The following is a 20,469-nucleotide window of genomic DNA, read 5'->3' on the forward strand; positions in this document are numbered from 1 at the left end:
AGGAGGCCTCCCTGGACTCCCCGGGCCTGCTGACCACGACCTCATCCCCTCCCCGCAGTCGACGGGGCCCGCGCCCCAACCGGACCCAGGTTCGCTCAATGACCCCACAAAGGGGTGTCCGTCGGCCCCGCCGCCGAGCACCTGCTGGGCGCCGGGCACCGAGGCGGCGCCGGGACAGGCCGGCCCCATGGCGCTCACTGTCTACACCGGCGCAACAAGTTACCGGTGCCGTGAAAGGAACTGAGGGAAGCCAGCGCCCCACTCAGCTTCCCCGCCCGGCGCTCGCGGCTCAGTCTGCGCGGGCGCATACCCCCGTCCCGGCGTGCCCCGCGCCCCTCCCGCCCCGCCCCTCCGGCCCTCCCTCCGACAGGCCGCGCGGCCCCGGTGCACGCCGGGAGTTGTGGTCTAGGCGTGGGCGGCGCGCGCGGCTGAAGCGCGTGGCAGGAAGCGGAAGCGGAAGCGGCCGCCGCGGCGCTAGCCCTGACGTGTCTCTCGGCGAGGCGCGGCGCTCCAGAGCAGGACTGGCGGCCCCGGAGCCGCGGTCGGAGTGTAGCGGAGCCGGAGCGCGACCCGGAGGCCGACCCGGAGTCCGACCCGGAGCCGAGCAGCCGCCGCCATGGCGAGTGAGTCCCTCGGGGCAGCCCGGGCGCGGCCGGTGCGGGCGGGACCTCGCTACCCCGGCCGTGAAGCCCACCCGGCCCGCGTCCCTGCCCCACCTGGCCCCGCGGACGGCTTCCCGGGGCGGCGCGGGGTGCTCCAGCCCTAACTTTACTCTTGTCTCTTCCCCCCAAAGTCAAGTTTCTGGAAGTCATCAAGCCCTTCTGTGTCATCCTGCCCGAAATTCAGAAGCCGGAGCGGAAGGTGAGTCCGGGGAAGGCTTGGGGAAACTTCCTGCGCCCCGTTAAAGTGGCCCCAACACGCCGAGTGGACGCCTCCTTCCCCCGAGAGTGGTCTGGGTGGTCTGCTTGGTGGGAACCTCCACCGAGCCGCCGAGCTTCGATTGGAGCATCCTCCGTGGAAGTTACTCGGGTGGGCAGAGCCTTGGGTTTGCTCTGTCCCGAGGTGGATCCCGGCCTGAGTAACGCCTCGAGAGCCTCAGGTACTCCGGTTGAGCGCCCCTTCCCGCTTCAGCTCCCGCAGAAGCTGATCGTGGGCGGGTCCTTCTTCTAGGCGATGCTTTTTGTATCCAGCTGCTACACGGAGCTAAGAGCAGTCACTTTACTCTGTACGGTCGAGTTTGTGTCTTTTCCGTGGGCCATCACCTTGCTGAGAATACGGGCATTTTGTGACCCCCTGCTTTTACAGCAGGTGCATTAAAACGTGGAAAGATAGAGATGTAGAGCTGTGTTGAATCTTTATCAGAATTTCCGCTGCTGCACAGCTTCAGGTCGAGACAGTGTTGCCAGTGTAAGTAAAGCTATGAAACCATGAAGAAAAGTTTCGTTGGGTTCTTACAGAGAATTAATAGGAATGTTTCTGTCCTCATGTTCTTTGCATCTGCCCCACATACGTGCTGCCTTTGATGGGCAAATATGCAAAGTTCTGTGTGTGTGTGCCCTCAGTGTGGTAGAAATGGCGGGGCTCTGGAGGCAGGCGTGCCTGGGACCCACCCTTCACACAGCCTCTTGATAGCTGTGTGACCTTGGACTTGTAACTGAGTGTGATGCATGAAGCAGTGGCAGTCTGTGCAGGGTACAGCAGTGGCTCCAGAAGGGATTAACCCTGGAAGACATGATGTCTGATGGCGGCCTTGAAGGAGGAATAGAAGTGTCCTTGAAGGAAGGGAAAGGAATTCTAGGGTAAGAAATATAGAGTGTGCTAAGGCAGAGAAAACCAGTGTGTGTGGGGGTGGGGTGGGGGGGTGTTAGATGTGCTTCAGTGTTGATAGAACGGAAAGGATGGGTGGGGACCAGTGGGAGCTGTAGGAGCCGGAGCCGGACAGATTAGAAAACTGCTTTGGGGTAGGGTAGAGGGTGAGAGCGGTGGAGGGGCTTCTGCCATCGAGAGTGAACTATGGGAGTGGCCTAGGAAATGGGGGTGGATGGCGGGCTGTTAAGAGGTAGAGTGACAAGACTTGGATAAACAGTTTTGGATGTTTTGCTGTTGAATTTGGCTGCATCCAGGAGAGGAGACTTAGTTATTTAAAAATGAGGAGTCTTATAAAACTTGTCCACTCCTTTCCCATAAAGAGTCATTTCCATACATGCTTGTTTTGTTACTGGTCAGCCTGACGTGGTGTTGCCCTCCTTGGCCTCCTTCTGATTTCTTGGTGGGATCAGATGACCAGAGGACGAGTTCTGTGAATTCACCCCAGCTTCACGTGGCGTATCTGAATGTCGAATCCCTGCGTGGTTTGTGTGGTTGTCTTGTTGAGGCCTGTCTACAGTGGTCAACACGGAGGCACTGCGGCCCCATGCTGACCAGAGAGTCAGGACTTCAACTCCATGCTCATTCAGACTGCAGCTTAAAAGAGTGTTTTTTAAGAACACGATTTTGTCCATTTAGTACCGTCGCTTACAAGGTATTTCCATGTTAAGATCCTTAGTCCACACAATAATTGCTGTGTGTTTTTTTAAGCCCTTTAAAGCCATTCTTGCTGTGCAGGCAGCAGGTGCTAGTGAAGACACTTAGGTTTTAGAGCAGAGGAGCCTTGGGCAGGGGGGTCTCAACTTTCCTAATGATGCTTATTGGTCATCCATAAGATGACTCTGAATAGTCACCTATCCTAAAGTTAAACAGATCCTACTAGTAGTTAGTGAGTAGGTTGAACACGCAGCTCTCTTTCACTCTTCCAGTGTTTATTACATTCTTTTACCCTAAATCCATGGAGAATACACAAAGAAACAATCACAGATTGCAAATTAGTTGACTCCAGAATAACAAGATTTTGTCACTTAACAAAACCTTTGCAAATGAGAAGTCATTGCTCATGTGTTGTAAAGGCTGGTCTGATTTGGGAATCCCTTTCTGTTGCAACATTCTTTGATCTTGGGTCTGATCCTAAACTGTTCATGATGATGGTTAAGAGCACAGGCTTTGGAGTCAAACCCATTACAGCTGTGGGATTTGGGACAAACTACTTAGCTTTTCTAAGATTCAGTTTTCTTGTTGGAAAATAATAAGATAATGTTACGTGGTGTGAGGATTAAATGATACGATGCACATGATGGTCTTTGCATCTGTGCCTTGTGCGTAGAAAGCATGCAATACGTGTACTTACGCTTGGTGCATGGTTTGGAGTGTTCAGGGCTCTGATCAGAGTCTGTTTCTGTTAATTTGCTTATGAAGATAACTTGTTGCCTTAATTGGCTCTATTCTTCTGTAGATTCAGTTTAAGGAGAAAGTGCTATGGACCGCCATCACCCTCTTCATCTTCTTGGTGTGCTGCCAGGTGAGCGCGCGTTTGGTGTTCCAGTGTCGGGGTGGGGGTGTGAGGGGCCAGAGACAAGTGTGCGGGCTGCTCTCTGCTTGTTTCCAGATCCCCCTGTTTGGAATCATGTCTTCAGACTCAGCCGACCCTTTCTATTGGATGAGAGTGATCCTCGCCTCTAACAGAGGTAGGACTGGCCCTCTGCATCCCCTGTACTGTGTGGGCTTCACGGGCCTCCTTCAGTTAAAGTACAGGCCTTGGCTTTACAAAGGGTTCAGAGCATGCCGTGCTGAAACATAGCCTTAGTAAATGCCAGCTTCAGCGCCCAGACACGTCATCCTATTCAGAATTGCTTTGAATGCAGTACAAAACCTGTAACAGCGGGCTTCCCTGGTGGCGCAGTGGTTGAGAGTCCGCCTGCCGATGCAGGGGACACGGGTTCGTGCCCCGGTCCGGGAAGATCCCACGTGCCACGGAGCGGCTGGGCCCGTGAGCCATGGCCGCTGAGCCTGCGCGTCCGGAGCCTGTGCTCCGCAACGGGAGAGGCCACAGCAGTGAGAGGCCCGCGTACCGCAAAAAAAAAAAAACCAAAAAAACCTGTAAAAGCAAGATAAGTCTACATCATAGAGAATTTCTTAAAACGTGGAAAGACTAGAATGCTTTTTAAACAGCTGAAATGATGACATTTCTACCTATCTGTTTCCTGTTTTGATAACATTCTTTAGAATATGTAATTTCTCAGCTGCGTCTTTTCCGTATCTACAGGTTACATATACATGTCCAAAAAAATAAACATATAACAGTGTATTGTATATTCTAACCAGTTACCTACCTGGGGTGAGGCGGGATTTTGAATGCTTATGCTGATAACTGCTTTTGATTAACTCATTTTTCAAATACGTTTCAAATTAAGTTCCAAATCAGTTGGAAGTATAGCCCATTTTAGCATAATGGAAATAGAGGTTTATTCACAACTAGATAGAATTGTACTGGCCTCCTTTCCAGACTCTGGAAATTATTTGAATGTTATCCTTTTTTATTAACTGATGAAGAGACGAACCTTTCTTATCTCTGTACAACCAGCATGAATCTGTTTACGGTGAATTTAAATGCAGCGATCAGTTTAAATGCCATGTGATTCCCTAAACAGAATAAGATGTTACCTGGCAGACTGAACAGAATGAATTGAATTACCCTCTGATTGCTGATATTTGGGGGTTATTCTCTGAATTAAATACTGCTGGCAAACTGAAACACACTGGGTTTGTATCAGGGGCACACGGTCCAGTTTCGCTCATTCATTTTCTTAATAATGTCTTGCTTCTCCATGCTAACTTCGGTTGTACTTTGCCTCCCCCTTTCCTTAAGGCACATTGATGGAGCTGGGTATCTCTCCCATCGTCACCTCCGGCCTCATCATGCAGCTCTTGGCTGGCGCCAAAATAATTGAAGTTGGTGATACCCCAAAAGACCGAGCCCTCTTCAACGGAGCCCAAAAGTGTAAGTGAGATTTTGAATGATGTTCACATGTCTGTAGTTGAGAATTTGAATTTGCTGCAAAGTTTGGGGCATCAGAAGTCCTTTTGGTTTTGAGGGGAGGGGGTTGTTGTAACCTCCGTGGCCCGCCAGCCCTGCCTGGCCTGGCTCTGTGGCCTGTGTTAGCCAGAGAGCACCTGAGGCGGCTGGACAAGGCAGAGGACGGGTGTCGTGCCCCGAGGCTGCATGGTCCAGGGAGGTCACCCTCCGCCGCCACAGTTTCCTTAGCACTTAGAAGGAGATAATGTCTCCTTCAGAGCTGTTGGAAGAATTCATTTGAATAATGTGTGTAAAACATCAGTGAGTGCCTGGCATGTAGTAGTTGCTTGGCAAGGCTTGTATTTCTTTTTTCTGGGAGTTTAAAAGGATTCACCTTAGGGGAAGGATGGTCCTCTCAACTTAGCTCTGCCAATTACCAGCTCTGTGACTTCGGGGCAAAGTTAGATGACAGTTCTTATGTCCCAGTTTCTTCTTCTATAAAAATGGGGATAATAATGATACTTGCACAGTAGTAAATAATAAGCACTGGTAACAATGACCAGTCATCAGAATTCACCAAGTTCGGCCTGACTGTGAACCGACATATATTAATTAGGAAATGATATCTGCAGGTTCCTACCCAGTCATATTTTCTTCCATACCAGCATGTTTTACAGATCTTAAGTTAGTAGGTTAAAGAGTTGAGTAAGAAAGAGTAATCTAATTTAAACTTGTCAGTTTCAGACACAAGTCAGGATTTTAAAATATATATGTGTGTTATTTGTCAGAAGTACAAATCAGCTGTTTCCTCTTTGGTCTTGGACAGCTTTTTTAGCTTTTCTCTGCTGTTTTTTCTGCCTTAAGAATTCAGTCTTATTGAGCACTTCTTAAGAAGTCAAATAGGGACTATATTTGACAGGCACTTTGGAGTAGAATTTTATTTTTTTGGCAAACTAAGCAGAAAAGCTGAAATTGAAGCCTAGTCCCTACTAAGAGATCCATCTAGCATCGTGGACTCAGTAGAAATGAGTGGATTCCATTGTGCGTCACAGTGAAGTGTAGTGACTGATACAGGATACAAGACCATCTAGTAAAAGGAGAACCTCCCTTAGGAGAGCTTTGTGGCAGGAGAAGTGGGCTAAGTGAATTGGTGGCACTGTGAGGCCTTTCCTTAATTAACACGTTACCCAAACCGGGAAGGGATTACTTTATCCCCGTTAGTGTGGTTCTGGGCCCTGGACTCAGACCCGAAGCACGAGCCTGTCGGAGGCCTGGGCGAGTGGCTTCCCCAGAACCCGAGCTACCTGATGAGCTGAGCGTGGGGGCTGCAGGTTGGGCTGCCTCTGTGTGTTGCCTTCAGCACCGTCATAAGAAGCGGGTCTGTCGTGCTTCAACTCTTTTCCTCCTCCCATCACCGAAGGGAAGTGAATTTAGGAGGAGGTGGAACTGAAGAGCTCACGCGCTTCTGTTGCAAGCGTTTGAGTTATTGTGTACTATTGTCACTTTGACCGCGCGGCTGTTGAGTATTTCCTGGACGAGCCCCTTGGAGGCGGGGTCAGTCGTCTTCACCTTTGTTCTCCCAGTGCCCGGCACGGAGCCGGTGTCTGGTAAGTGTTTCCTCTAGGACCGTGTGGTGGCCCACCCTGAGAACGGTTTTCTTCTGATTTCTAGTGTTTGGCATGATCATTACCATCGGCCAGTCCATCGTGTATGTGATGACAGGGATGTACGGAGACCCTTCTGAAATGGGGGCTGGGATCTGCCTGCTGATCACCATTCAGGTAGGCTAGGCCGGCACCCGCTCTGAGGCGCCCTCACACCCACACCTGCCAAACAGCAGATCTGAATCCAGCATAAAAGGAACTCCTCCTGAGAAGAAGCCCGAGCCCTGTGTCTGCCCTTCTGCATTCACAGAGGAGCCTCCACCAGCCAGTGTCCCCTCAGCCTTCAGGGCCCACGGCAGAGAAGCCAGTTCCTGAGGAGGGACGGCACCCACACCGTGGGGAGCTGCGGTGCAGTCTCTGCGTTTCTTTACTTCTGTTTTTTAACATTCACAGCTCTTTGTTGCTGGCCTAATTGTCCTGCTTTTGGATGAACTTCTGCAAAAGGGGTACGGCCTGGGCTCTGGGATCTCCCTCTTCATTGCCACAAACATCTGCGAGACCATCGTGTGGAAGGCGTTCAGCCCCACCACTGTCAACACCGGCCGAGGTGAGACCCTGGGGACACGGTGCCATCGGCACATCTCTTGTGATTTTCCTCCGTGCATCTGTGAAGTGTTTTAAAACACAGGTTTATGCTCGTGATGATATGTAACTTGCATTTTTTACCTTAAGAGTACGTCGTAGACATTCGCCCTGCCAGAGTACATTATCCTGCCTCATTTTTCTGAGCACAGCGTGAATTTCACTGCCAGGATGAAGCAGGTTCCTTCAACAGCCTTCCTCTGGTGGACGTCTAGGTTGTTTCCAGCCTTTGCTGCTATTACAGCAGTAAGACAGTGGACATCCTCATATGTTCATCTTTACTTTTTTATTTTTTTTTATTTTTTTTTGCGGTACGTGGGCCTCTCACTGCTGTGGCCTCTCCCCTTGCGGAGCACAGGCTCCGGACACGCAGGCTCGGCGGCCACGGCTCACGGGCCCAGCCGCTCCGTGGCGTGTGGGATCTTCCCAGACCGGGGCACGAACCCGTGTCCCCCGCATCGGCAGGCGGATTCTCAACCACTGCGCCACCAGGGAAGCCCTTTTACTTTTTTATTTTTTTTTATTTTTTTTTGCGGTACGTGGGCCTCTCACTGCTGTGGCCTCTCCCCTTGCGGAGCACAGGCTCCGGACACGCAGGCTCGGCGGCCACGGCTCACGGGCCCAGCCGCTCCGTGGCGTGTGGGATCTTCCCAGACACAAACCCGTGTCCCCTGCATCGGCAGGCGGACTCCCAACCACTGTGCCACCAGGGAAGCCCCATCTTTACATGTTTTGACAGTTGCTCTCAGTGAACAAGTTTCTAAAAATGAAACCACTGAACCAAAACACTTGGTCATGCAGAGGGCAACTCTGTAAAAGAGGCAGGAACTTGGGTGCTCATGAGCTGGGCTCAGATGCTGGCTGTGCCCTTGGTTGCCAGGATTCAGTGACAAATAACATGGAATTGTGTGATGCCTGGCTCACGGTAAATGCTTGGCAGATGTGAGTATTCTATCTTAATACCCACGAAGAGTGCCAAGGAAATCTTGTTACAGAGGATGTTTTCAATGAAAAGTTCCAAACATTCAGGGAAGTATGACTTATTAGGAAAGGAGAGTCCGCTGTTTTCATCACTAAATATGTCATTCACTCACCAGAGTCCCGTGAGAAATAAATATTCATGCACATTTGACTTTTCTTTGAAGTGAATCTGGAAACAGAGTCCCTGACCTGCAGAGGCCACATAATCTCATTAGTGAGACTAAAAATAGGTCCCCAGACCAAAGAAGGCCATTCTTGCTCTTCTCCTTGGGCCTCTGTCGAGCTCGCTCTGCTTCCTGGCCGTGTTTTCCTGGCTCTGTTGCTGGCCTGCATCCTTGGGCACCCTCTTGTGGTAGGTGTGAACTCCGCTAGAGGTTGGCCGTGTGGTAGGCACACGTGTTGTCCTTTCTGCTTGGCCGTCGGTGTGAGGAGCAGAGAGCCCAAGCCCGCCTTGTCCGGGCGGCCTGCGCCCCAGAGCTGGGGGGCTGTGCTGCCCGGCAGTCCCCAGGGACGTGGGTTAGGCAGCTCTGAGCCCCTCCTCAGGCAGGACCCCTTCGGCCAGAGCTCAGCAGACCCTGCTGTTAGGACTTTGCAGTTGATTGTTCCACACGTCTGGTGGCCGTTGACTCACGAGCCAAAAAAATAAGATCATTTAATTCAAAGAGGTAGAAGAGCCTGTTTCTGCAGGTTGAAGTCCCCACAGAAGAAAGGGAAACGCGGGCTGAGAGCCTCACTGTGTCCCTGTGGCTGTAGGAGCAGGCACTGTGAGTCACAGGACTAATTCCGTCTCCTCTTGGCTTGGGCCACGAGGAAACTTAGAGCCAAATTGAGTTGCTTGTTCCTTTACCTTCGCCTGTAACAGGAATGGAGTTTGAGGGCGCCATCATTGCACTGTTCCACCTGCTGGCCACACGCACAGACAAGGTCCGAGCCCTTCGCGAGGCGTTCTACCGCCAGAATCTCCCCAACCTCATGAATCTGATCGCCACCATCTTTGTCTTTGCAGTGGTCATCTACTTCCAGGTGCGTTCAGATCCAACCCTGGGGAGTTTTGACGTCTGCATTTAAGGTTCAGAAGGCCTCGGTGTGCGTGTCCCACATCCACACCCTAGGGGTAGTGTGACCCATCGTATCGCACTGAAATGATGAAATGGCATTTGAAGGAACAGGTTCCATGGCATCACGGGCACTTGCCTGAACTAACACGGTTGAGGCAGATACAACGTTTCTGAAACCACGTTCCTTTGGGTTGGGACTGTCAGCAAATAGAGAAGATTTTTTTTCAAGGTCTTACAGCTCAAGAGAAGTGAAAAGTAATCAAAGCCTAACACCTCACTGCTGTCTTACCCAAAGTTTGTAGGTGCTTTTAGGCAGTATCCTCATCCTCCTGAGACCTCTTACCTTTCATGTTGTGAGTCTGTGTAACTTGCTTCTGAATAAGAGACCTGAACTGCCCGTTCCTTTTCTGTAGTTGGATTGCTCTTTGTATTCTCTGATCAGCCGCTTTGTATCCTGACATTTACTGAAAAGAAAAGAAGGGACAGCAGTTGAGAAAGCAGTTTAATGCTTGTGAAGAGGTATTTATACCACCACGTGCTGAGGACCGAACACATCTGTTCCTTCAGCCAAGACTGTTAGTCCGATGCCTGGTGAATGACAGGCTAACTCTTCCCGGGCTTGGGGTCGGATTGTTAAGATTTTATTTTAAATCTTCTATATTCTGAACTCTCTTCTAGGCACTGGGAAATTGTACATAAAGGAAACCGTTTCTATTCTCCAGGGGTTTCAGAGGGAGCGGTTATATTCACGGGAAAGTAGAAGAGCCTAGGTTTTCTGTAATGACAAAGAACACCCTGAAGGTGGCCGTGCTGGCTGTGAGGCGAGGGCGTGGAGGCCCCGTCCGGCCTCGGTCGGGGCACGGGGAGGGCGCTGAAGCGCCCGTCGGAACTTCCTGCGTATTCCCCGTAGACGTGGCTGTCACGTGGTGGGCTTTGTTTTTTGACAGAAACGCTGTGGTGTGCTCAGGGGCATTTTAAGCCAGCCTGTCGGGACCCTTCTGTCGGTGTGCCCCCAAGTGCAGTGCTGGCTGGAGAGGGGGTGCGGGGGCCTGGCACCGCCGCTCGGGGCAGCTCCCTGGGGGCACGCCTGGCACGTGGCTGGAGCGAGGCAGTGAGGGCGTGTGGCTCTGTTGGCTTCTCAGGGCTTCCGTGTGGACCTGCCCATCAAGTCGGCCCGCTACCGAGGCCAGTACAACACCTACCCCATCAAGCTCTTCTACACCTCCAACATCCCCATCATCCTGCAGTCCGCCCTCGTGTCCAACCTCTACGTCATCTCCCAGATGCTGTCCGCCCGCTTCAGTGGCAACCTGCTGGTCAGCCTGCTGGGCACCTGGTCGGTAAGTACAGCGGCTTCAGAAGCCAGACGTTTCACCCAGAGAGGCTTTCGAATTGTGCCTATCACAAGCTCACACGAAGGTTTCTTTTCGGTAAGAAGCCTGCACTGTGGGCACTTGGGCAAAGCTGTTCTGTCCCACCTGCTCGGAAGTGTCTCGGTCCTGCCGCTGAGGTGGGGAGCGGCACTCACAGGCTCTCGCGAACCCTCCCAGGACACTTCTTCTGGCGGCCCGGCACGCGCCTACCCCGTTGGCGGCCTTTGCTATTACCTGTCTCCTCCCGAGTCTTTCGGCTCCGTCTTGGAAGACCCCGTCCATGCCGTCGTGTACATAGTGTTCATGCTGGGCTCCTGCGCCTTCTTCTCCAAGACGTGGATTGAGGTCTCGGGCTCCTCTGCCAAAGACGTGAGTGTGAGCGACAGCTTCTGGTGGGGGGGCCAGCCGGGGACCGGTGTTTCCCTCCTGCAAGTGGCATCAGGGCCTTCGGCCTGTCCCCCCTCCTGGGATGGTGGCCTGTGAACGCGCGCGGCACTTCGTCCTCGTTAGGGCCGGTTCCAGAGCGTTCGTGGCCGTGGACGGAGCCCAGAGTAAATGAATCCATGCTCGCCTGCGAAGCTGCAGCCAAACTAAAACTAGACTTTCTCATCTGACATCTTTGCGGCAGTTTTAAAGTCACCTTCACCAATGTCGTTAGGGGTGCTGGGGAGGGGAGTCTGTGGCTGGTACCACCGTGAACTGTCTACCTGGCCCTCGACTCCACGTCTGAACTCGAACGTTGTCCTTGATGGGCATCACGCAGGTGGCAAAGCAGCTGAAGGAGCAGCAGATGGTGATGAGGGGCCACCGAGAGACATCCATGGTCCACGAGCTCAACCGGTGAGTGCTGGCCGGCCCTGGCGGGCTGACGGATTTCCCCGGGTCTTCCAACCACTATCGATGAGCTTGCTAAGGCCCATCGATGCCGGACAGAGCAAATCAGCACAAGCGGCACCTCTCCCCAGAGGCAGCCACATAGAGGGAGACAGAGCGTGTGTCCAGGTGGCCGCAGGGCAGCTGCTGAGGCTGCTGAGCGCGTGGGACCTCGCCGTGCTCCTGCGGGCAGCGTCCTGCGGGCAGGTCCTGCGGGGGCCCTCCAGGAGGAGGCGGGGAGCGTCAGGCTTCTGCAGGGCCGTCCGAGTTCGGGTGAGCCTAGGGAGGCTGGCAGAGAGCGCGGGGAGGGCTCGGCATTCGGAAGGTCGGTGCCGGAGGCTGAGACCCACCGGTCGGGGCGGAGGGGTGGGGCAGACGTCGCGAGTCTGGGCAGAGGTGCTGGGGACACAGGAGAGGCCGCCGGCAGTTGGTGACCCGCTGCGGGGAAGGTGGGGGTGAGGAGAGCACCGCAGTCTGCAGGCCTCTCCCCTCACAGTGGGGCTGCCTCTTGGGCAGCCGGGTGGGCCATAGCGAGCGTCTTAGACTTTGAAGCCAACTTCTTTCAACTCCTTTCTTCCACCATCGCTGGATGAACGTGAATGGTTTCCTGTAAAAGTCTGTTTACAGGATCAGGTTTTGTAATCAAGACCAGGTCTGTCCTGGGGACCACAGCTCGCTCGCCTCAACCGCAAGTCAGTACGGCAAATGCCAGATCATTTTCTGATCCCTATCAGAGATGCTGGGCAATTTTGTTCATTCCCTTAAGAATTCTCTGAAGCTGAGAGAATTTATACTGCTTTTCAGTAGAAATATAATGCAAGATGCATGTGAAATTTTAAGGATTCTGGTAGCCACGTTAAGAAAGTAAAAAGATACACCTAAAACAAATAAAATGTTATATGTCCATTATCTCGTAATAAAAAAGAAAGCAAGAAGCAGGTGAAGTTAATTTTAAGAATACATTTTATTTAACCCAATATATCCAGACTCTCGTTTCAAATTGACATAAGAAAAGTCATGATGAGCTATTTTATGTTCCTGTCTTCAAACTCTCGTGTGATGTTTTCAACACCTGCTTTGGACTGGTCCCGTTTCACTAGCCACGTGTGACTCGTGTGGCCACTTACTGGACAGCAAGCCCTAGTCTAGACCATTAAGGTGGGAGTAGACGAGGCTTTATGGGGGCCATGGAGTGACCCCTAAAGGAGTCTGGTTCCTAACTCAGAGGTAAGCAGGTCGGCTGCCCGGCCCTCGCCGTAGCCTGGGGGAGGGAGGCCAGGCTGGGGGGATCTGACGTGGCCGACCCATCTCCCTCCCCAGGTACATCCCCACGGCCGCGGCCTTCGGTGGGCTTTGCATCGGGGCCCTCTCCGTGCTGGCCGACTTCCTGGGTGCCATTGGGTCTGGAACCGGGATCCTGCTCGCGGTCACCATCATCTATCAGTACTTTGAAATCTTCGTCAAGGAGCAGAGTGAGGTCGGCAGCATGGGGGCCCTCCTGTTCTGAGCCGTGGCTGCGGCCCAGGCAGAGGCGGCGCGCTCCACCACGGCCGGGAGGGAGCAAGGAGGCCACGCCGTGCGCGCCGTCGCGGGGGCGCTGCTGCGGCCTGAGGACTTCGGTTTAATAACCTGTTTGAATTTCACATTCTTGCATTCCGCTTTCTGAAGTGCGAGAAATTTTTCAATCTGCAGTTTTGCTTTTCATTCTGGCATTGGCAACAGAACCGTAGAAGTGAGGTCTTACTCAGCGGACTGCCAGCAGTGACTGTCCCCGGTGTCCACGTCACTCTTGTGTTAACCTTTGCACCTTCTCAGTGCTGTCGGCGACTGCAGTGGTCTCGGCTGCTCCCCCACGAAGGGAATGTCTTGTTGGTTAGAAGCACAAACACTGTGGAAATGTCTCCGTCTCGGGTGGCAGGAGGGCGAGCACCCGGGAGCAGGTCATGTGTTTTCCGGCGCGTGTGGGCTGCTCCCTGGCACGTCCCCTTCACAGTCAGGTGGGAACATCTGGCTTAAAACGGTTTCTCTGGAAGACACAATTGTTTTCCCTTTCAAAAGTTGTGTTTTAGGACAGAGCTTCTTCCAAAAGAAAGGGACGAATTTCCAGAAGACCACTGGCCCACCTGTGCATTTTTCTGCCTGTGCCTGCTGGCTGACCTGGCTGTGCCGTCTCTCTCTTCAGTGATGGGGCCGGGCCACGATGCCGCAGCTTTGCATAGTCGAGCCTGGCCGAGCTAGCGGACACTGTGTGGAGGACCCTGAGGTGCTGGCTGTCCAGTTCTTCCCGCTGTCACTGAACCTGCTCTCCATGGTGTGTCCCTTCCCACTCACCTTCCGAGAGGGGAGGTGCTGTGGCTGGCCTCAGGTGCTACCTTGTAGGCTGAAGACTTCCCACTGGTATTTTTTTAGAACATTTTTACTGTGCTTAGGACCAAACGCGAGCGAAGTAAATGACAAGATGGCTCTGATCTCTGCTTCCACCAAAACTGCCCAGCAGAGACGAGGGCCCCGGCCCTAGATCTGTGGTGAAATCAGGGTCAGAGATATTTTTTTTTTGCCAAGTTTCACCCATGTTTGATACGAAAAGACTCACAATTTGTGTAAGATAACTTGTTTGCAATAACAGGTGACCTAGGCCTTAGGAATTAAAACCTCTCTAAGGCCTGTAGGAGGCCCCTCCCGGGGACCAGCAGCGCTTGGCTGCAGAGGCAGCAGAGGTGAGCCCCGCAGCCTGAGGGCTTGTCCCTGCCGCGGAGGAAGCAGAGCCCGCCAGCAGCGGTGCGCAGCAGCCTTCAAGGCGCAGAGCCGGTTGAGGCGGCCAGCTTGGCACCCGCCTGAGTCCACGGGGGCCCTGAGACCTCACTGTCTGTGCTGCCCGGGAGACAGGCCAACCAAGGGACAAGAAGAGACTTGCCCAGCACCACCCGGCAAGTTGGCGGCAGAGCCCGGATGGGCCCACAGCCCATCGACCCCAGGCCAGGGCGCCCACCGTACCACACGTGGCCTTGTCCGACCCAGTCCCGAGCGGAGACCTGACGCCCCTGCAGCCCTGCTGCAGCCTCGGACCACTGCGTGGCTCGGGCTCCTGCCCTGCGGTCACTGGTCACGGGGGGGGGCTGACCCCAGCTTTCGGGGGACTGTCACTGTGGATGCCAAAATGGCATAACTGAGATAAGGTGACTAAGAGACAAATAAAGCCAACTTTTTACAAGCCACCTGGTGGTGTTCTCTTGGTTTTCAGGTCTCCTGTGTTACCAAGGCCACTGAGGAGGGTGGGGCCTTGGGTGCCTTCGGGGGCGTGCGGGGTGAGGCTTGGGCCCTGGTTTTGCACGGGGTTCCCAGGTCCCCCGCTGATGGAAGTCCCTCCTCAGAAAGGCACGCACCTGGAAAGCTTCCTTGTCCTGGTGACGGTGCCAGCTGCACGCTCGGGTGTCTGTTTGGCGCTGAGCGCTTGGGCCGTGCCAACCCCCGCAGGAATGGACGGTGGGGCGACGTCTGTCCTGTGAGCGCAGCGCCCTCCAGCCCTCCGAGTCCAGGCTAGGAGGCACTGCTGCCCTTGGCTGAGACGAGCGACCTTACGCACCGAACCTGTAGGCCTGGGAGGGTCTCCGCCCCGCCCTGGGCCCCCGGCATCTTGTGGACCGCAGAGGCGCGCGCAGTGGCTGCTCCCTCGGATGTGCTGTGCGGAAAGGCTCCCAACTGTTTCCACTGAGCGGAATGGCAGGCGTTTCCGGGGTGAAGCGAGAGAAAACCTCCCGCCCACCCGCGTTGTGAAGCCGACGCGCCCGTCCGGACGAGGCCTCACCCCAAGCCCTCCACCAGCACCCTCTCCTCCGTGGCCCCCGAGGACACGTGGCCGGCCTTCCTCCTGAGCCCGCTCAGCCTCAGAGTTTCCACGCAGAGCCTTAGACCTCGTCTTGGAAATCTGGTCTCTGAGGTGCTGTGCGGCCAGGGCGGGAGGTCCTCTGGGAGCCCTGGAGGGACGGGGCCAGGGACCTGGCCTGTGCAAGCCGCGCAGCCACAGAAGCCAGGCGAGCAGGCACTGAAACTCGAGGCAGGCAGGCGGCCCCGTTCGGACCTCCAGAAGCTCAAAAGTCAGAAAAGCTCCTGCCCACAGGAGGCATCCATCCCCTCACCGCCCTGCGGTCTGGCTGTGCCCGTGGCCGGGAGCAGAGCCCGTGCGAGCAGCCGCGTGCGTGGCTCAGGTGACGTGGGCAGCCCCTCGGCCCTCACTGCCTGCCTGTGGCCTCTGTGCTGGGAGCCGTGGAGCAGCTCTCCTCCCCTGTGGGGCGGGCCGTGCACCGGCCACCGCCCACCGGAGAGCTCGTCCTCCCACGGCTCCCGAGAAGAACCAGGCCCCGGGAACCAGACTGCGGCCAACGGTCACACAGCCCCTCCTGCAGGCACCTCTGCCAGGGGCCTCGTCGGGGCAAGGACTGAGGGGCCCGGGGAAACGCGCCCCACTCCAGTCAGCCGGCCCTGCTCCAGTCCCAACCGCCGGCCCCACCTGCTGACCCTGCCCCCGCCCGTGAAGGCCTTTCCTGGGCCAAGTCCCCACCAGGCTGAGGCTTCAGCAAGCTCACGTGCAGGGGAAACGGGCGAGCTGCCCATCTCCACCTGAGGGGTCAGCCCATGGCCCAAGTTAGAGGCTGGCTTCCTGACACGAGAGCCAGTGGGTGGGCGTGTGACAACGTCCAAGGGTCGGCGGAAGCCTCGGCGCACGCTGCAACACGCACCAGTGCCTGGTTCCGGAGAGTCCCAGACGGGCTGTCATTGGGCAGTGCCCCCCTCACTGCCCTGCCCCAAACCCTCTGGGACGTGCCATCACCCCGCCCCGAGCCTGTGGCCAGCACACCTCCATGTCACCCGTTCCTTTCACCCGGCACACAGCAGGTCCCGGGGTACACGGGCCGAGGCTGTGTCCGCCCTCAGAAAGCCAAGTCCTAACAGTTGGGGTTCTGTGGTGCCCACCAAGCCTCTGGGCCTTGCCGCAGTTTCCCTCTGTCTGTCTGCCTGCCAAACTCCTGTTCATCCTGCAAAGTCCAGCTCAATAAGGACAGAAACATCTAAAAGCCCGTAAGAAGGGGAGAGAATAAATTATAGCACCTCCTTTCTGTGGAAAGGAACTAGGAGAATATCCTTTACATCCTGAGTTAGAAGAAACTCCAAGATGTGCTGCTGAGGGGGGGGGAAAAGACAAGAAGCAGAACAATGCATGCTCCTATTTGTGTTTAAAGGTAGAGTCAGGGGAGGGATAAAAAATTGACTGTACATCATGAAAAGGCCTAGCAAGTTCTCATGAAACTAAACATCTATGTATCCTATGCTCAGCTATTCCACCCCTGGGTATTTACTCCAGAGAAATAAGATGGGATGCCACCCAGAGACTCGTACAAAAAGATGGATGAACAAACAGCACTGCCCCACACAGCATCACACTCCGACGTCACAACAACTGCTGACACGAGGGCTGGGATCTCACTATTCAAAGGCGGTTGAAAGAAACCAATCACAAAAGAGATGTCCACACGCTATGATCCCATTTTTATGATGCTGCAGAGCAGGCAAAGCTGATCTGTGGTGGGAAAAAGCAGAACAGTGATGCCTCTGGTTAGTGTGTTGGAGATTGACTGGGCAGAGGCCTAAGGGAGATTTCTGGGGTGACAGGAACATGCCTTGACACGACTTGGGTTTCATTTGTCAAAACTCATGGAATTGTCCACTTAGAGTTAGTGCAGTTCACTGTGTATACATTTAACCTTTTAAAAAACAAAAGAACAAATACCCAACTCTAGGTAATTGTACATATGCTGAAGTATTAAAAGTACATATGCATGATGTGGCCTGATGTCTGCAACTGACTGTGAAATGCTTAAGACAGGATAAAAATGGACTGAAGGATGGAGGGAAGATGGAGAGCACCCAGGTGATATAGGGATACGGGCATTCACAGGTTCCTGCAACTTTTTTTTCCTTTTTAAAATTGAGATATAATTGACATACATTATATTAGTTTCAGGTGTACAACATGATTCAACATTTGTATATATTGCATAATGATCACCACAGTAAGTCTAGTTAACTAACATCCAACACCACGCACAGTTAGTTACACATTTGTTTCCCCTTGTGATGAAAACTTTTTAAGACCTCTCAGCAACTTTCAAATATGCAATACAGTGTTAGTCACTCTCATCACCATGTTCTACATTACATCCCCAGGACTTACTTATTTTATAACTGCAAGTTTGTACCTTCACCCATTTGACCCCTTCACCCATTTCACCCAGCCCCTCCCTCCTGCCTCTGGCAACTACCGGATCTGTCCCTGTATGCGAGCTTTGTTTTTTTTGTTTTGTTTTTTAGATTCCACATATAAGTGGGATCATAGGTATCTGTCTTTCTGTGTCTGATTTGTTTCAGTCAGCGTAGTGCTAAGTCGTGGATACGTAGTAAAGCCCGGGCCTCTGCCCATTCTCTCCTCTCTGCTCCACAGCCCTGCAACTTTCCTTATCTTTGAAATTTTTCCTAATAAATGCTGGGAAGCAAGCATAGGGTGGCTGACGGCAGGGGGCGAAGGAGATTGTTCACCTACACCGCTTCGCACTTTTTACATTTTGATCCATGTTCATATATATATATTTATATTTTTTATTTATTTATTTATTTTTCAATTAAAAGCCGAGCTCAGTAAGCTTTCCCTGACTGCTCTTTTCCCACGTGAGCGTTCGGACACACACTCCCTCCCTGCCCGGCGGCCCTGGCCTCAGCCTCCATCTCCGGGCCCCTGGGCTCCAACCTGCCGGCCAGGCTTGCCCACGCCCCCTTGAGGGGGGCGGAGGGGGGCGGGGCGGGGCGGGGCGGGGCGGGAGGCGCTTTGCGCGGGCGCCGCGTGTGGGCGCTGTGGCCTCGCAGTGGCGGGCGGCGCGCGGCGGGGACGCTGCGGAGACCCCGGAAAGGGGGAGGAGGGCCTGGCGCGACCCCAGCTGCTTCTCGCCCCCGTCACCTCCTCGGAGAAGCCCTCCGGTCCGCCCCCGAAGCACCGGCTCACACTGCTTCCCTGCGGCCTGCCGGCAGCTGTCCGGAGCCTGTACGGGGCCGGGGGGAGCGTGCGGGCGACCGGGCCAGACCCGGGGCTTTCAGAGACGCCGGGCCGTGGGCGAGGCTGGCGGCCCGCGGGCGGAGGTCTCACAGCTGTCCCCCAGCCCAACCCTCGTGCGGGGCCGCGCATGCGTGTCCTGGGACCGGCGGTCCCGCGCGCGCATGCGCGCGCCCCCCGCACCGCAGCATCCCCATTAATCACTAGGCGACGGCTGTGTCGAGCGGGCAGCCGGCGGGCGCCCATCGGCGCATCTTATCGCGCCGGCCCAGCCGCCGTGCGCGCCGCCCATTGATCGCGCCGGCCGGGCCGGGGTCAGCGCGGGCCGGGAGCCTGACAGCGAATCCATCGCCGCAGACGCGCGCTGACGGCGGCCCGGGCAGCGCGGCCCGGCCATTAATCACTGCGCCTGCCGCGAGTGACGGCCAGGGCGACAGCCAGCCCCGCGGCCGCCCTCCCCGCGCCCCGGCACCCTGTCCCCGGGGCCTGCTATCCCCAGTAAATGGAGGAGGCAAGACGATGACTGGATGGGTGGACCCCGTTCTACCTCTCAGTGGGCCTGTTCCCAGACACCAAAGGGAGGGCTGGGCTGGGACAAGGCGGGCAGCCACTCCTCCCCTTTGGTTGCCCAGCCCTGCCTGGGCCTCACTGGGGATGGGGGGCCAGGGGCCCAGGGAGGGCCAGCACATCATTCGTGGAAGTGGTGGACACGGAGGCAGAAGCCCACGCCTCTGCCCGTTCTCTCCCCTCTGCTCCAGAGCCTGTGGGCCCTGAGCTGGGGCTTAGCCTGCTGGGCCTAACAGAAGCGTCCAGCCACAGGGGACCTCCAGGCCCTTCCAGGGGCCTGCTGTCTGGGATCGGGAAGGGCAGAGAGCCTAACGGCTTCTGGCTCCTGTTGGATAAAGTGTGACCTTCTCTTCTTCCAAGAGGGACAGGGATCGGGAACTCTTCTCTGAATTATAGTATCTCGAGTGCCTGATGCAGCCACATGTCACCCCACCAAGTCCGCACACTGATCTATGCGATATGACTGCCCCCATCTTACAGAGGAGGAAACCAAAGCTCTAGGACCAGAGGGATCAAGGGCCAAACAATCCAAACCGCACCCCTGCCTGCCATGCCCCCTGGACCCCTTTGCTCCCCTCTCCCACCTGCCGCCTCTGCCTGGAACCCCTCCAGGACAGGGGCTGCTCAGGCTGGTCCAGATGCTGGGTTGGGTGCCCAGCATCTGCTGCTTTCCTGGCAGAGGCCCGCTGGGGTGTGAGACATGGAGGCCAAGAGGGAGTGCCCCCCCACCACCGTGCGGCTCCATTTCATTAGAAAAATGGTTGAGAAAGGTTTGCTAACCAAGAAGTCACCAGCATCTGTTTAATCCTAAAAACCAAAACATTCTAAGAACCAATCTAGGGGGTGTAACCTAAGAGGTGTGGTGGTGAAAAGACACTGGGGCTGAGAAAATGAAGGAGGGGCCAAGGTGGCTCCCCGGCAAGGGCCAGGGAGCCATCTTTCAAGAGTCCCTCCGGCCCGCTCGAATTCCTGGCCATTAGCACAGGAACAGGGAGCTGGGATTCATGCAAACACTCCTCCTCAGCCACCCCACTGGCTTGCTGGGAGGCACCCAAGAGAGCCTGGGCCCAGAGCTTGGAAAAACAGCCACTTCCTACAACCAGCCCCCACCCCGCCTCACGTTAATATTACAATTCTTCACGACGGAGCTGAAATAGCGCAAAAAATGGGGCTGCTGTAATTGTTGGTAGCTTGTGTGTCAGCCTGATAAGATATAACAAATATTTTCCTCCCCACCAGGGTCTGTTTCCCCCTTGGTAATGGATGGAGAAACTTCTCATAGTCGGCGAGGGATCGGTCGTAAAAACTTCGCCTGGAAGATTAATGTAATAATCACAGGCTTTGCTGGAAAAAATAGGAGGGATTAAAATAACCCAACCTTCCTACC

General features: G+C 54.8%; 1 protein-coding gene across 1 annotated transcript; it reads left to right on the top strand.

The window, feature by feature from the left end:
* Nucleotides 1-470: 470 nt before the first annotated feature.
* Nucleotides 471-13,023, top strand: SEC61A1 (SEC61 translocon subunit alpha 1). The gene is made up of 12 exons (XM_007130846.4): nt 471-623; nt 794-861; nt 3,326-3,391; nt 3,479-3,557; nt 4,739-4,870; nt 6,557-6,666; nt 6,943-7,096; nt 8,975-9,135; nt 10,313-10,510; nt 10,721-10,912; nt 11,307-11,383; nt 12,737-13,023. The coding sequence occupies exons 1-12, from the start codon at nt 617-619 to the stop codon at nt 12,921-12,923; spliced, it is 1,431 nt and encodes a 476-aa protein (XP_007130908.1). The 5' UTR covers nt 471-616; the 3' UTR covers nt 12,924-13,023.
* Nucleotides 13,024-20,469: the final 7,446 nt, after the last annotated feature.

Source organism: Physeter macrocephalus, chromosome 18 (assembly GCF_002837175.3).
Source record: "Physeter macrocephalus isolate SW-GA chromosome 18, ASM283717v5, whole genome shotgun sequence".
NCBI classification, from domain to species: domain Eukaryota; kingdom Metazoa; phylum Chordata; class Mammalia; order Artiodactyla; family Physeteridae; genus Physeter; species Physeter macrocephalus.